Source organism: Nelumbo lutea, chromosome 8, assembly GCF_056320005.1.
Source record: "Nelumbo lutea isolate HS-2025 chromosome 8, American lotus-T2T, whole genome shotgun sequence".
In the NCBI taxonomy this organism is placed as follows: Eukaryota; Viridiplantae; Streptophyta; class Magnoliopsida; order Proteales; family Nelumbonaceae; genus Nelumbo; species Nelumbo lutea.
Genome location: NC_142691.1, coordinates 8,153,613 through 8,170,774, shown reverse-complemented (window position 1 = coordinate 8,170,774; position 17,162 = coordinate 8,153,613). Strand labels below are relative to the sequence as shown.

At 38.1% G+C, this 17,162-nt stretch overlaps 2 protein-coding genes across 3 annotated transcripts; one reads left to right on the top strand and one right to left on the bottom strand.

Moving 5' to 3' along the window:
- The first annotated feature begins 1,246 nt into the window (after positions 1 to 1,246).
- LOC148842517 (histidine-containing phosphotransfer protein 4-like) lies at positions 1,247 to 3,736 on the top strand. Its single transcript, XM_088959133.1, has 6 exons — positions 1,247 to 1,428; positions 1,900 to 2,030; positions 2,143 to 2,211; positions 2,766 to 2,837; positions 3,262 to 3,334; positions 3,465 to 3,736. The coding sequence occupies exons 1-6, from the start codon at positions 1,378 to 1,380 to the stop codon at positions 3,510 to 3,512; spliced, it is 444 nt and encodes a 147-aa protein (XP_088815259.1). The 5' UTR covers positions 1,247 to 1,377; the 3' UTR covers positions 3,513 to 3,736.
- A 1,664-nt stretch (positions 3,737 to 5,400) lies between these two features.
- LOC148842516 (putative ABC transporter B family member 8) lies at positions 5,401 to 13,562 on the bottom strand. Of its 2 annotated transcripts, XM_088959132.1 has the most exons (10): positions 13,461 to 13,562; positions 13,074 to 13,383; positions 12,881 to 12,935; positions 12,602 to 12,780; positions 11,507 to 11,964; positions 10,847 to 11,387; positions 8,982 to 9,161; positions 7,520 to 8,812; positions 6,556 to 6,977; positions 5,401 to 6,010 (listed from the first exon to the last, which is right to left on the bottom strand). In XM_088959132.1, the coding sequence occupies exons 2-10, from the start codon at positions 13,314 to 13,316 to the stop codon at positions 5,659 to 5,661; spliced, it is 3,723 nt and encodes a 1,240-aa protein (XP_088815258.1). In that variant the 5' UTR covers positions 13,317 to 13,383; positions 13,461 to 13,562; the 3' UTR covers positions 5,401 to 5,658. The 2 variants fall into 2 exon arrangements, with proteins under 2 accessions (XP_088815258.1, XP_088815256.1); XM_088959130.1 differs by having other exon boundaries at positions 13,074 to 13,462.
- Positions 13,563 to 17,162: the final 3,600 nt, after the last annotated feature.

Genomic DNA, 17,162 nt, shown 5'->3' with positions numbered 1-17,162 from the left:
GTTCAAATTCCGATGCCACCAGATGAACTACATCGATACAACCCCACTCAATAGGACATGTCTCTCCTATTGGGGTTGGGGTTGATCCATTTTCCAACCATTCAATCAGCCACTGTGCTACACTTTTACTCAAATCACACTCCATATTGCAAACAGAGTGAAACCAAACCAGATTGGCTTAACTACAGGACAGTAGAACAAAACGTGTTCCAAGTTTATCTGTTTTTTATTTTTATTTTTTATATTTGTTCAAAAGAGGCCTCTTGCCACCATAACACAAACAGCGTAGTTTATAAAAGCAACCCGAAGGACGGAATTCATACCATCCAATGTCAAGCGATATGATAGAGGATTCCCTGAAGCCCAATCTCAGCCGCTAGTCTGGAATATTGGCCATTCAGTGCCCCAACTGTTCAAACTTTGCTGCTGAATCCCCTCCACCTCCGACTCCGGCTAGCGAATCTCTAACCCAATTGAGTCCATTTCCTAAAACATCATTACTTTCACTTTTGGGCCCATCTACACTTTTTGAAAAAATTTTCCTACAATTAATATGAATATAGATTTGACATTTTATCAAATAATAATAATAATAATAATAATAAAACATTGGAGTTAAATTTGTCAATAGGCTGGATTATGGATATTCAACAAGCTAGGGACGACATTGTTTCATGTTTTTCAGGTCCCGAAATTCACTGGTTCACCGATCAGGCCGGGTCTATAATTAGAGCGTCATATTATTGTTATTATTTATGTATTATCGTCACATGTGAATGGGCGGCCGGCCGGGGTAGCTGGGTTTAAACTTTAAAAGATTCTAGAAATTCAATTCCTGGGGATGGAGTGAATAAAGCGCCCCAAACGGTGGAAACGTTCCTAACGAAGAGAAACGTTTTGGATTTTGGAATCCACGTGCATTTCATCACATGGTCTTCATAAAGCTAAAATATCTGATATTTTTCAAATGCATGCATTTATTCTATTTTATTTTATTATTTAACTCGGGGCCTAAAAAAAGCTAAGTATCTGATATTTTTTCTCTTGACGTGGGTCAAATACAAACATTTATTTTCTGATGGGGATCAAAATGGAAATCCATTGTTCACATATCTTACAGCAAGGCGTGCATATACATACTTCCTTTTCACCAGAGAATGTGTTCCTTCATCCTTGTGCCATCTCTCTCTAGATCTCTGCCCTCCTCTGCTATATATACTCTGCCATGGGTAGATCTGTATTCATTCCCACCCAAGCTTCTATTCCCTATCTAGCTTATTGTAGGAGGATTTTGTATCTCTATCTATTACCTCCATTATTTCTTGTCCATTGCTTCAAACCCTTGTCTCTGTTCTACCGTTTCTTTCACATATAAGGATGGATTTGAAACGTCAGGTTGCCTACATGAGAAGGTCCCTCTTTGATCAGGTCTTGTTCTGCTTCTTCTCCTCAGGAAATGAAAGCCCATTTAATTTCCAGAATAGGTAGTTTTGTATCTTTTTTATTAAATTTGGGTAAGAAATTTATATGCATGCATGTACATCTGTAGTCAAGGAATATCAAAATGAGGTAACGTACTCAATTTGTGTTGGTAGCTTAATTTGCATTAGAAAATAGCATATCTGGTTTTCTTTAAGTAGGATGAGGTTGCCTTGGATATCGTTCTAGCATGCAAGTTGCAATGCTTAATTTAATTGTTCATTGAATGGAATGGATTATACAACTTTTAGCCGGTGTCTAAAAGTGATAAGATATCTTAGGGATAGAAAGAGATATGCATGCATCTATATCCTTCTTTGTTGTTTTATAGAATTTCTTCTTTTTACTGGATTAAAGTGTTTTTTTGTCCTCTCAACAGAAAAAGAAATACCAAAAATAAAAATGTTTTGGTTGTTTCAGGGATACCTTGATGAGCAATTTATTCAGCTGGAGGATTTGCAGGATGATGTTAATCCTAATTTTGTGGAGGAAATCGTGACATTGTTTTATAGGGACTCAGCAAGATTAATACTCAACATAGAGCAGGCAATGTGAGCAATCTAAAGTAGACGCATATATATTCTTACTTCATTGCTTTCTAATAATAACGATTATAAAAATAAAAATAATAATAAGGAGCTACATTTGTCTATGTCTATGCAGGGAGAAGAGCCCTCTTGATTTCGATAAGCTGGACACCTACATGCACCAGTTCAAGGGTAGTAGTTCAAGGTACAATTAAAAAGATAATTGATCTTCATATAATACCGGAGAAATTAATTACTACGTACGTACTCTCGCTGCACTGATTCACTCTATGCCATTATCAAAGTAATTAATATAAGAAAAGAGGTTTATTTTGGTCTTTTCATAAAAGGAAATTCAAATTGGGTCTAAAAAGTGAATACTTGGAAATTGGCGAAACTATGTAATAAATTTCCTTTAAATTGATGTACAAATTAAAGAAACGTGGTATATGCCTTTTTCTTTCATAACTCCGGTGAGATGGCATATACCTTTCTTTTTAGGTTAATTGTGAGATGATATATAGTTGACAGAATGAGTTGTTGGATATATATGGGCCTAATGACGTTAGAGAGTCATTGTCTTCAATTTAGCTTGCATTTATAGAGAGGTGGAATTTTAATTATTCGTATATATATGCCACATGCCATTGCTATGGTGCCATTTGTCTTAGTAATTTGCCCTGCGAAGATTTAGTACTGTTTTCTTTTCACCTACTTTTAATAATAAAAAGACACTAACGGAAGGTCATTTGTTGGCAGCATTGGAGCTAAAAAGGTAAAGAGCGAGGCTACACAGTTCAGGGAGTTCTGCAAGGCAGGAAATGCTGAAGGGTCTTCTTCTTCTTCTTTCTATTTCTCAAGTTTCATAAAACATGCATGTTATTAGTGAAATGAAGATACAGTTAGACGTCTGAAATTGAACAGGTTCTTATTGGGTTCAAGCTCCTTGATAAATGACTTATCCTACCAGCAGAAACATATAATCTGGGACTATATATAAAATATTGAGTTGTTTAATTAGAAATTCAGAAAATGTATTCCGTAAACTGTTGGTCAATGTTTGGCATAACAATGACTTATTTTTTCTCATTCCAATTAGCTAGCATATTATCCAAACATTATAAGGTCCCCCTCACGATAGGAAAAAGAAGATAGATGGATAGATATAGACATAGAGAGATAACAAGAGATTCCTTCCTCCAACTTATAATCTTTTCTTGGTGGGCCCGCCTTTTTTTTTTTTTTTTTTCTGCAGATGCTTAAGGACTTATCGACAACTTAAGAAAGAATATACAACTTTGAGAAAGAAACTTGAGACATACTTTCAGGTAATCATAACTTCCTAGTGGTTTTTATTTGTGTTTTGTTTATTCAATTAATACCCAATAAAGACACATTTGTTTCAGCTAGTCAAGTTAAATTAAATTTCACTCTCTGTGTATGTGTTTGATATTCAAGTTGGCGAGACAAGCTGGACCGGCTGAGACAGCGAGTCTCCCCAAGTGAGGATAACGATTGACGAGACAAGTACAAACCATAATGCAGTCTGGTGAAATGTGTTCCATGAACCCCAACTGCATTTGCATCCAAGTTCACTCTCAAGTAAAAATGAGGGTTTTAGTAATACATCTCTATGTTTTAATTAGGTGCCATTAGTGTAGTAAGGCTCAATATTCGATTTCTTTGTCGTTGCTTTCATGAATCAATATATAAGATGTTTGTTTGAATAACTCTCTCTCTCTCTCTCTAGTTTTTCAAGTTGAGGTTTTGAGAGAGCCCCATTCCAACCATCTACATTCACCAAATGCTTCGCCTAATACGCTCTTGCAACGTACATAATACTGGCAACGGGTTGATTTGTGCTAACCACAATCTAACTTCGGATGACCTATACCAATTTAATAAAGAAAGAATGAAAATTGCTAAGCGGAAATACTGTAACTCCGTTTAGTCTATCGTTAGAATTGCTTTTGGTCCACCAAGACCACTACGTGGCGTAACTGTAACCGAACGAAATGATGGATTCACTTATACCATTCAAAGCCTGATTAGAAATATTCTTAAGCCAGTACTGTAAGAATAATGTACCGGCGGATTCATCACAACTCTTTGAAAAAGGAAGATAGAGGCGTCTGTTGGTTTGCATCCAGCCACGCATCCCCTGAAATGGTGGGTGCTTGACCTTTTAATCATCTTAATCACTACTACCTTATCTTCATCATTCTGATGAAGGGTGTCATTTGGACTGGATTTGGTCCAATTCGATCCAGTCCAATGTGAATTCATTATAAATAGATCAGGTCCAATCTAATTCAATGAATGTTTTAGACCAATTTGGAGTGGTCTAATTTAATGTCTGTACCATTCAATCTCTTCAAACTCATTTTGATTTAGATTGATTTTAATCCAAACCCAGTCCATTAATACATATATTCTTATCTTATATCAATGGACCGGATATTGATTTAATCCAACCCAATCCAATATAAATTTGTTATGAAAGGATCAGGTCTAATCCAATCTAATAAATATTTTGGACTGGATTGGTCCAATCTAATATGTCTTATTGATTCATCTAATCCGTCCAAATTGATTTTGAATTAGACGGAATCCAATCCAAAACCAGTCCATTGACACCCTTACCGATGAGTGATGACCGATATATGTAGAATCCTTTCATAGGACTGTCGATAGATTCTGTTGGGCTTGTAAGATGGGTGCATGTCATCGCCAACCTTCTTATCCCCTCACTTTTACAAAGCCCGCCCACTTGAAATTTTCTTTTCACGCTTAGCTTTAGAGCTCCACCACGTTTACACCTGGGACCACTCCACTCTTAGCTTCTGCACTCTCCTTCAAGCATCAAGCGTATATAATATAAATAGCAGGTCACGTACGTAAAACCCTTGAACCCTGCCAGATACATCGCCAAGTTCCAACATCCCCAGTTGAAGTCACACCAGCAACAAACTCCCGCGCCATTATTCGCTTTCTCACCCTTCAAATAAGACAGGATGTGACTGATGCATATGATATAGCCCATATTCTATTAATCTATCTATTCTCATGGGTCTGCTCTACTCTAACAATCACCGTCTTTCACACTTCATTTGAATTTTGTACACAAGGGCCGGGTTGGTCCGTTGCAGAATCAAATAAAGCCCCATCTCTTCCCTAGGCCCCCTTACCTCTGTGGCCTAAGTAAATTCAAGCCCAATCCTACGTTTAATAATTATTGTTATTGGGTCTCTCTTAATTTCTAGTTTCTACTACTAGATCCTGACTCTTGAGCTGCACCCAAGTTAATTTAGGTAATTAGGAGATTGACCCATTTAATTTATATATGTAGGCCATTGCCGGGTTTAATTAATTAGGCTATATATGAATTCACAAGTTGATCACTCCAATTTACAATACTAATTTCATTTATGATGATATGATATGATATATATAACATGAGGCGGCAATTTACATTACATGGCGGCCGGCCACTAGATCTGTTTAATTACTACTCCATTCTTTCCTCCTGCGTATTAATTAATTAGTTAAGAGGTAGCTAGGAGTGACAAATTAACAAGTAGTTGATCACACACAAGTGACAAGTGCAATATATATATATATAGAGAGAGAGATAGATATACATATAGATGGCTTATGTTTGAAGGGTAGCAAGGTTGTAGAAAGCACCTTGCTTGCTCTTGAGGTGTGCATAAGTTCCTCGCTCTACCACCTTTCCATCTGCAACAAAAGCAATGGAGTCGAGCTTCTTGATGGTGTTGAAGCGATGGGCCACTACAATGGTGGTCCTCCCCACCATGATCCTATCCAATGCCTCCTGCACAACTTGTTCCGACTGAACGTCGAGGGCGCTAGTAGCCTCATCCAGTAACAGTATCGTCGGATTCCTTATGATTGCTCTTGCTATTGCGATTCTCTGCTTCTGCCCCCCTGATAGTTGCACTCCACGTTCCCCGCATTCTGTCTCGTACCCATCTTTTAGCGCCCTATTCACATGCAAATTTTATGATATCACATATCATGCATATATATATATCACATTGATCATCAGCACTTACTTACCAATCTCCGATTATATTGCTAGCACAACCCAAATCTATCTAAGCATGCATGCAGCCTTTTATTAGTAATGACCCAATATCTGAATTGATCCAATTTCCAATATTTGTGGATAAGATTCAATTCCTAGCTATTGGTATTGGATATCCAATAATCCATTTGCATGCAGCACGCCCTAGGGCGGGCTAATCATTTAGAATTCAGTGTGGGGCAGAATTCATTTCCCCTCCCCCCTTAGCCCCCTAGTAGTGGCCGGCCCGAATCTAAAGTAAGTGGTCCAAGCAAAGCCTTTTTTAATAAGGTAAGGTACTAACTACTAAGGTGCATTTATGCATAAGAATTCATCCACTTCTAGCTTCATGGATCATCACCACTGCCTGACTATAATTTATAATGTGATGCCGCTGGGTCGTCTCATGGTAATTAAGGAAACCTGATGGATGATATACATGATCGATCGATCAATACTTACGAGATGAAATCGTGTGCATTAGAAGCCTTGGCAGCCTCGACCACCTCGCTCTCGGAGGCTTCTAGCTTTCCAAAGACGATGTTGTCACGTATGCTGCCGGAATATATGACTGGCTCTTGGCTCACAAGTGCGGTGTGGCCTCTGTACCACCCAACTTCAAGTTCCCTTATGTCCGTCCCATCCACCTTCACCGTCCCTCTCTCTGCATCATAGAACCTCTGAATTAATCCTATCACTGTTGATTTGCCGCACCCGCTTTTTCCGACTAGGCCGATGCTCTTGCCGGCCTTCACATCTAGGCTGAATTGGCGTAACACTAGACATCCCGGTCGACTTGGGTATGCAAAATCAACCTTCTTCATCTCTATCCAACCACTTACCTTGTCCAACTTCCTGCCACTGCAGGTACCGTTTCCCGGCCCCTGATTCAAAATCAACTCCATCAATCAATACGTGCAACTTAATTATATATGCATGACATAGATGTGGACATGCATTATATGGGCTGAATTCAATATGATCTGTTGGTTTCAACATGGACTGAAAATAACAGCCCCAGCTAAAGCCCAACTTTGATTTGTGGCACCCAGATTGCTAACCCTTGCAGCATGATGAGCCAAATTCTTGCTCAATTAATTGCATAGCTTGGTACAGGAAGCCCATATATTATATACTAGCCCAAGAACAATGCTTCAAGACTAGCTAGCCCAAGTGTAGTTCGGATTATCTGAGCGCTTTGGCTGTGTTAGGGGCTTTTTCAACCAATAATAACTTTCCACGTCATCCAATTAATCTCCTTCGCGTGCATGGCATGGCTGACATGAGGTGTTATATTATTGGTTGAATCATCTCTAGGGCAGCCATCTAGTGCAGCTTGCTAGCTAATGCTCATATGAACAAGTATTAAGGATCGAGTTTAATTAATTAATTAAAACCGAGAGAAAGGTTCTTAATTGGTTCTTACATGGTAAGAGTAAGACCCCGGGATCAGGGATTGTCTGTCAAGCACCTCGAACACCGATGCAACTGCAGTGGCGCCCTTGGCTAGGTCGGACGTCATGCTCCCGGCGTCAGCTATAACCTTCCCGGTGCTCACCAATATGAAGAAGGTCTTGAAGACGTCCCCAGCTGATATCTGTCCTGATTCCACCAACTTCCCACCAAACCAGAAGTCCAGAGCCCATGACATGAAAGTCAGGCATTGTGCAGAACCCATCCCTACCCCGGCTAGCCACGATTTCTTCCTCGCTGCCTTCCTTGGCTCCTCTTGAGCTTCATCAAAGAGCTCAAGGACCTTCCCTAAACTTCCAAATGATGTAACGATCCTGTGATTGTACACGGCCTCCACTGCGATCTGGGTGCTCTGATTTTGCGCCTTTATGAAATTCAGTGAAATGCTAGAGAGTAGAACTTTTCTTGTATAGAAGCATAGTATTGTCAGCGGTTGAACGGCAATCATGACTAGTGCAAGCTTCCAAGCAACTGATAAACCCATCACCATGGCGATGATCACGGCCGAAGAGGTCTGCACTAAAAGGGACAACCTATCCGCGACTAATGATTTAACCATGGAAGCTTCATTATTCAGCCTGGAACATAAGGCGCCACTTGAGTTGTGTTCTTCATCAAACCATGCGGTTTCGAATGTTAAGATCTTCTCTAGCATTCTCAATCGAATTCTTCTGGTGAGGTGCTCACCCATGTAGGCGAAATTGTAGTGTTGGGAGAGGTTGATGAGTATGGAGATGAGGGAAAGGGAGGAGAAGACTAAGGAGTATGTTCGGATCCGTGCGCGCATCTCTCCGTGGCTCTGGACGAAAAAGGCAGAGATCATGCCACCGATGGTTATGGCGTAAACGGGTTGGACTGCACCGAAGATAATCGCAGAGAGGCTTCCCATGACGCCGTTCTTCCATTCAGGAGAATTCAACAACAGAAGCCGAGTGAAAGATGGAGGGGGATAAGACACAGGCAACGGATTCTTGACAGGAAACGGTGACACAAATGAAGTGGGGCTCTTGTTTATACTTAACCGGCCAGCACTACTTCTTGAAACCGATGAAGACATATGGCATAATTCTGATGTTTGTTCAGTATCATCACAGCTGAACTGCCTCTGTAATTTTGCCAGTCTTGCATAATGACCGTTTGTTTTATTAATGAGCTCGTTGTGAGATCCAATTTCAATAATAAAACCGCCATTGACCACTGCGATTTGGTCTGCGTTCTTCACCGTCGAGAACTTGTGTGAAATCACCTGATTGTTAAATTGATTATTTTTCAAGAATAAAAAAGATTAGACACTGATTGAATGACAATTGAAATCATCTAATCATATTGACTTTTAATATATATATATATATATATATATATATATGAGCCCTAAGTAGTTCTTAGGGCAGTCAGCAGTGAGTCTCGAGTCTCACCAGGGTGGTTCTTCCCATGGAGGCCTGATCAAGGGCATTTTGGACCAGTGTCTCGGATTCTGAATCAAGGGCACTCGTAGCTTCGTCAAGGAGGAGAATTGCCGGGTTCTTGATGATGGCTCTAGCAATGGCGATCCGTTGTTTTTGTCCCCCTGATAGAAGAGCTCCGCGTTCACCAACCTGTCCAACAGCTCAAATTAACACATCAATTAATTTAGAATGTTAGTATGTTACAACTTTGTAGAAGGGGGATATGGTCGGGTCGGGTCGGGTTGATGACTCCGGGTTTCCCATTCCATCGATGTATGTGATGACGTGGATCGATATCGTAAGCTTGTGGTTGTGATAACGGGTATGGGGCCCATAGCTGATACATATCAATTGTGTAAGATATTAACATCATTTTTGCCAGGCCAGAAGGAGACAAGTTGACGCATGCATCCACAATCCACATTTGGTTTGGTTTGGTTTGGATTATCTATCGACAAAAAAAAAACTAATCATTTGGTTGGGTTAGTCTTCAAAATAGACTAAATATATAAATAATAACTAGACACTTCGTTCATTTGACTGGGATTTAAAGCTGGCGCTGCGAGGGCCCACCAACAACCGGTGGAGCCCAAACTTCTTCTTTTTTTTTTTTTTTTATTGATGGGCAGCCCAAACCTTTAGTTGAGTTGATGTTAACGGTGGAGAGCAAATGCAAACATCTCTCTCTTACTTAACTAAACTATTTATGGAAATTTAAGGTTTTATTTTGTTTAAATAAAATAATCTCACATTAATTCCATGGCTTTGTCATAAAGTTACGAAAATTTGAGGTCAAAGAATAGACCAGAAATTTAGAACGAAAGTTCTAGATGCAAAAAGAAAAGGAGTTGGAGTTGTAGGACAAAATCTAGAGACATTAAGGTTGCATTTGGCATTAATTCTTTATTTTAAGGATATATCTCCTTTTTACATTTAGTGTTCATATGAGCATTTTAACCATAAAAATCAGATAAGTCTTTAAAATAAGAAATGACAAATGCGGCCTAACTGATGAAATTTTTTATCAATATTATAAAAGCAAGCAGAAAATATTATAAATTAATATATTCATCTAAGTAAACACCTACCAAGGAGTTTTAAAATATAATGAAAAATGGTCCACATGTAGAATAAAGACAATTAAATATTATATATTAAAATATAAGATATATGATATATTATCTGCTGAATTTTTGGAAAAAATGTTTTCAAATTTCAGAAAGAAATTTTGTTTTATTCCGAAGGAATGAAATGGCAAAAGTCCTAATAATAAAAAATTTTGCTTTAAACCCCAGCTTAAATTAATAATCTTTCTGGACTGAATTTTTTTCAAATTTCAGAAAAAAAATCGTTTTTTATGGTTTTTTTCCTTCTTTTGGTAATGATGTTTTTAATGGTTATATGGACTCAATAATCGGACCATATTGGTTAAAGTGGTCAACCCATGATCCAGTGAACTTTCCATTTTCATATCTGTTCGGTTTTAACAATCTTAGGCTGTGTTTGGTTTGATATAAAATAAAAGAGAAATAGAAAATTTAAGGGAAATTCTTAAAGAATTTTACAAAATCTGTTATCTGTTATGAATTTTCCCCTAATTTTCAATTCTCTGTAAGTTTCTATCAAATCAAACTTCATCATATTTTTCTTTTATTTTTATATTCAATGCTTTTTTTGTTTTTCTCTCACCATGTAACTAATTTACCGTGTATATATAGGGGGTGAGTTTTGGTTTTACTTGGACCCGACCCGGTTTCCAGCTATTTAATTAGCACCCCGTAGTTGCACGGCAAAATAAGCAAGAGATGAAAGACGACCCGGATACTTGGACCCACCTTAGTTTCATAGCCTTCAGGAAGCTGTCTTATGAAGTCGTGAGCATTTGCAGCCATGGTTGCAGCAATGATCTCATCCATGGTGGCATCCGGTTTTCCAAACATGATATTCTCCTTTATGGATGTCCCGAATAGGGCATGTTCCTGACTAACAAGACCCATTTTCCCCCTAATCCATTTTAACTGCAACGTCTTAATATCCACTCCATCGATCCTCACTACCCCGTCGTCGGCGTCGTAAAATCGTTGCAGTAATGCAATTGCGGTCGACTTTCCACTCCCACTGGCACCTACAAGAGCTACAGTCTTTCCTGCTTCAACCTTGAGACTGAAATCTTTAAGCACAACGGTATCGGGTCGAGATGGGTATGTGAATTTGACGGATTCAAATTCGAATTCACCACGAACTTGCTCTAATACTAGACCTTTCCTGTCTTCTCCGTCAATGACCGGAGTTCGATCAATCCGACTGAAAATACGAGTTGCAGCCACTGAAGTTTCTGTGAAGTATTTCAGCTCTGGGAGAGCCATGCCCAGAGACCTGCACGCATTACATTTGGGGAGGGTAACCAGTAACCACATCAGATTAATTAATTTAGTAAAATAAACTAAAGATCTAATTAGCAATCATATGATCACAAGAGAAAATTAACTACGTACAGTCCACCCAAGACGAATGAAATCCCAGCAGCCCAAATGCGTCCTCCACTTTCTCCTTTGTACATGACCAATCGGCTTCCATACCAAGCAAGGAAAGCCCATATGGCAAATGAAAGCCCAGTGCTTCCCACCGTCAGCCCTTTGGCAATACCCTGCTTGATTCCCAGTTTTGTTGTTGTATCCAATATTGCTGAATATCTCTCCACAATTCTCCTCTCGGCGGTGAACGAATAAACCGTCTTAATGGAGCTTAGAGCCTGCTCTATGATGGTATTTGCTTTGCCGTATTCCTTGTAGGATTTCTTGGAAAGGTAGAGAAGGTACTTCCCGTATATCATTCCAGGAATAATCAGAAGAGCAACCAGAGGAAAGGCTACCAGGGAAAGCCTCCATGAAAAGTACATCGAGAATGCAAGTCCAGAGATGAACACAGACATGTGCATCAGAAACAGTGGCACCTGTACCCAAAAATATATAAATAACAGAAAACAAATTATAACAAGTTGATCAGTTAATTTGTTGCAGAATTTCCAGTAATTAAAGCGCCTAATAAAATTAAGAAAGAATCTAGAGCAGACTTGAAAAACAGTTTTACAGATAGTGGTGAACAACCAAACAACTTTTCTTTGGCTGCCATTCGGGGATGGGGAGGTGTCTAGGAGAGTTTTCGGGATCTAGATTGTATAAACTATGTTTTTATAATATACATCCTATTTACCCATGTGCTTCTTTTAGCATTATAAATCTTATATATTAAGAAGTTGGAAGCTAGCGGTGAATTATTTATATGCTCTATACAGAGTACCCATTGATTCTTTCCAAGAAAGTTTGGTTTCAAATTCACTCTGGCGGTAGTCTGGTCAGTGGCCACCCATTAAAAGTAGGAAGGGATCACAGATTTCCAAGTCTAATTAGAATCAAACAACCTGACTGAAACTGCGCTCTTTCCGCTTTATATTATTATACTACTATATATATATATATATAGCACAGAATATATATATATATATGGTATAGGCAACCGTATGGTATGTCATGAACATGATAGATGAGCTAAATGATGATATGATGGTTTGACTTTGAAATGATTAATACCTTCTCACTTAGAAGCTCCTGCATCAGTGAAGTATCGTTGGATATACTGTTTATAACCTCAGAAGTAGTTGCCTCTTGTGAATCAAAGAAGCCAACTTCCTGCCTAAGAACAGCTTCCAAATATTTGTAACGAATCCTCAGTACCTGCCTTTCACTGGTTCGGCTCCAGCAATAGCCTTCTGCACATATTCTTCTTCACTAAAATCAGTTTAAGTCCCATTTCTCATTCTCAACTTAAGTTATCATGCATGATCAAGAGATGTTAGTATCAGGAATTACCCATAAAAGCCACCATCATGACTGCTAAGCCCAAGTATACAAAGTACAGACTGCACTGTAATTAAGGACCCAAAATTTTAGTGTGGAAGAAGGGAAACCAGCAGATAGCTAATTAAAAAGAGAGCAAAGGGATGAGAAAACCAACAAGAACACCAGATGATGAAAAGAATTGAATGGGGATCTGATATCTAACCTTTTCTACACCACCCATGAAATTTCCTTGATTCTCTTGTGTCTCTCCAAATCCTAAGCTGTTCATGAGACGGCTGGCGAAGACTAATAAGCAGTTTGTTGACATCCCATCTCCGATTGCTCCAACAGTACCCAACAACATCAGTACAACATCAACCCAATCGGCATACCTGAAAATCACAGCTACAGATTTCCTATCTTTGCTTCCCATCTCTCCTTTCACTGGCTCCTTGGAAGATCTCATCTCTTTTCTTTCACCCTCTTCCTCCCGAGTTCAGTGTTGCAGTGAATCTGTAGATATGCTTTATTTTCTGCAAAGAACAAGCGAGTTACAGAAGGAGAAGAAAACGGAGTATAGGGGAAGATGGATTGAACTTGTGATCATTACTTGGAAGAGATCTCTCTGCACACACACGCATATATATATAGAATAGCATCACAAGCCACATATGAAGGTGCAAAAGGTGTTACTTCCACGAGACTACCCGATTCATCATGAGCATTATATGTGGGCTTATGATGCATAGAATTTCTTTAGGTGTTGTGGTTGTTCCTTTCATTCTCTCAGTACTTCCAAAAGCATGCACAAGTCTGTCTATTAGTAGCTTTTTCAATTATTTTCAATAAAGATGACTATGACTAGTGTCTTATTGGTCCTTTTGTTGTTCACTTTACGTTCTTTGCTTTTTGGTTGGTTTGGTATGCTGAAGCAATTCCGCGTTTTCTCTTTATTATTATTTTCTTTTTATAGCTTTCGAAATGCTTTTAATGTGACACAGTTACTTTTAATCACATGTCCTTTCTGTAGGTATTGAATTTGAATGCCATACTTTTTAAGTTTTTTTTTTTTTTTAATTGAAAGCATTCTATCTGCATTTGTCATTTGGTATTTTTCAATATCTAGTTGTACATCCATTTCAAATTCATTCAACCAGTGGATGATACCAAGTAACAAGTAGTTATAATTAAAAAAGAAAAGATTTCGTCGACCATTTTATAAACACACAAGAAGGGCTGTAATGGTCCCATACCAAAATAATAATCCTAGGCGTGATCTGATGAAGTGATCCAGAAAGTGGCCTTAATGAAAATTTTGAAAGCCTTTACATTAATTAAGGGAGGTTAAGATATCTAATTAGTGATTATTCTTTTAGGTATACTGTACACTTCTGTTATTGAAAGATAGCAATTAAAACCATGGTTTTTAAAAATGACCTAGAAATAGAACCATTTTGGCCATCAGTTTTTGGGTTGATAGTCAATCGTCCAGTTTAAATGGACGTCTGTTCTAATAATAAAAATTACGAAAATAAGAATAAAAAAAATGGTCAAAAATTAAAAGCGACATATGCAAGGAGAAGAATGATCGAAATCAAGACTAAATGACCATGGAGAACAAAAGAAGGGAAAAAGAATTTCAAACAACTCAATCAGAACCAATTGAGATGGTCAAAAATAAATAAAGGTTATCATCACTGTTATTCTTGATTTTATTTTATTTGTTTTTGGATTTTTGCTTATTTGTAAGGCTCGTTGCTCTTGTATGATTTTGAGGGTCAAATCTTATAGCCCTTTTTTTTATGATCATTAATACAATTGGTTTAAAAAAAGTTGAAAGATAACAATTAATTGGAATGAAGTGATATGTTTCATGCTTGATTCCAAATGGCTCAGCCTATATAATTGCCAGGTTCATAGTTCGATTTGGTATTGTTCATGCTTGATTCACAATTACCGATTCCCAATTAATTCATTAATAAATGTTTCCTGTCAACTTTTCTGCATTGAATCATAAAGAAGTCAATTTCCTAACTTAATTATGAGGTTAAATTTTACTCTTAATTAATCTGACATCGACCACTCTTTGAGGTGAACTCGACCACCCTAAATCATCCAAGATTTGCTCCACCATCAATTACTATACAAAATGTGCGTTGCTCTAATTGAAGATATAAAAAGACATGTCTAATCAAATAATTCTACCTCCTGGGATCTAATATTGCACATGTGTCTCTACAGACCATGTTATAAATAAAAAAAACAAACTGTTACTGTTGAAAACAATAAATATATAATAAGAATGGCTACAGAATGATTCTCTGTCTGTCTTTTCAATTTTTTGTCCATACCATATCTCTTTAACGGGTTTAGTAATAGATTATGATATAAAGTATGACTTTTCACTTTCTTCCATCCTTAGTAACCAATCCCTGTAATGGCAAATATAGTCTCTAAGGCTGAACCCATTTCTTTCAAATGTGCTGGAAACTAAAATACCAAACGATGATCGTGTATCATTTATTATATGTTATAATTAATCTGTTCAGTACAACTAAGGATATACGCGTTTCTGAGTTGTTTACTCTTGAACGAGATACACATGCTTTAGAATATAATATATATATATATATATATATATATTCTTGCTGTGCTAAAGTTTAATAATTGGTGCAGTGTAAACATATATAATTTTTGTTTCTAATTAAGCTACCATCGAATCCCGTACATATCTTCATTGGTTAACATGTTATGGATATATGGTCTATGGTAATTAATACTCGACAACAATCTAATCGATCGACAAATTAAGGAGGTATTTGGCAAGTATTTTTCTGTGGCCTTTTTGGGTTTTTAAAGTTTGAAAGATTAAAATTTGGTATTTCTCTGAGAGTATGTTCTAAATGGGTTTTATTATAATACTAGAAAAATTTATAACCAATCAACTTGCATCATAAAAATAGTAATCAATCAGATGGGTTTTCACCAAAACATGGGTTGTGATTGGTCGAAGGCTTTCTAATATTATGTCTTTCCAACGTCATACATTTTTCCACCCTAAAATGCTCATGAAAGTCTAAAATGGCCAAAAAAAGCTTCAAATCAAACTCCGCATCTTTCTGCATTTAAAATCTATCATTTAACACCTCTCTAGATCATGGTAGACAAGAATACTTATCAAATAGTCTACATCATTAAAGACAAGAGATCAAAAGCTTGTTACATCTTTTGACTATATCTTCCTAAAAGAACTTGCTAAATGGCACCTAAATTAATAAAGCAGATACATGCATGTTCATTCATTTTGCATGAATCTCATATGTCCAATCAAGAAGTAAAGACTTGGATGGATTTGAAGCCCTATTTTGCTAAAGTTTTTAAATCGAAGTTGCCTAAGAATGGGTGATCAGGATGTGCCTAGCCGACGCCACATGTTAGGATCCACAAGATGGCCAGGTTGCCTCGGCCAACGTCACGTGTCAAGATCTGCAGGTTGGCCAAATACCCCTACACCACTTGCTCCGAACTCTTGAGGCCATAGTGATCGAGGTTGGTTGGCGGCTTGCATCAAGGCCACGACTTCGACCGAAGAGACTATAGTACATTCATGTAGAGGCGTCAGCCTTGACTACGAAACTCTTCTTAGCAGTTTGTCTGCTCCATTCATCCTTTGCGTTGATAAATGATCACTCTAGGCCGAGGTTGTAGACCGTGGCCTATATGGGCGTAGGATATCCACGCGCATTGCTCGTGCCCCGTATGGGTGCTGATGTCATCCGTCGTAGTTCCGTATGAAAAACAGGCATCGATGTTGAATGAATGAAGCCATGCACAAGATGATACGGGGGGGCATATCCTTGAGCCGGAATCGACAGACAAACCGGCCTCGTCTCTTGGCATCATTTCGTCTCCCAAGGTCAATGCCACACGGAACCCATTGGTTCGGGTGTTAAGTCGACAGGTCCACGGCTGTTGGATCAATTGGATCTGAGTCATACATTTTTCTTTAAAGAAAGAAGCTAGTTGAGCGATTCTTCACCATTTTCTCAAAACCTCCTGCCTTGGAGCTACTGAGGACACCTCCGTTATCAACAACCAATCCCTTAGACCTTCTTTAACTACCTTCTTTAACTAACATCTTTAGGTAAAGAATTCCTATCTCCAACATGTCAACCTCGGATTCTAGTTGTGAGGCTTATAACCATCCTAAATAGAGTACTCCTAACAACACTCCTAGTAGTGATGGAAATGATAGCAATGCTTCTAAAAGCTCCTACCGGGCGTCTAGCATCCAAAGTAATGCGAGAGAGGA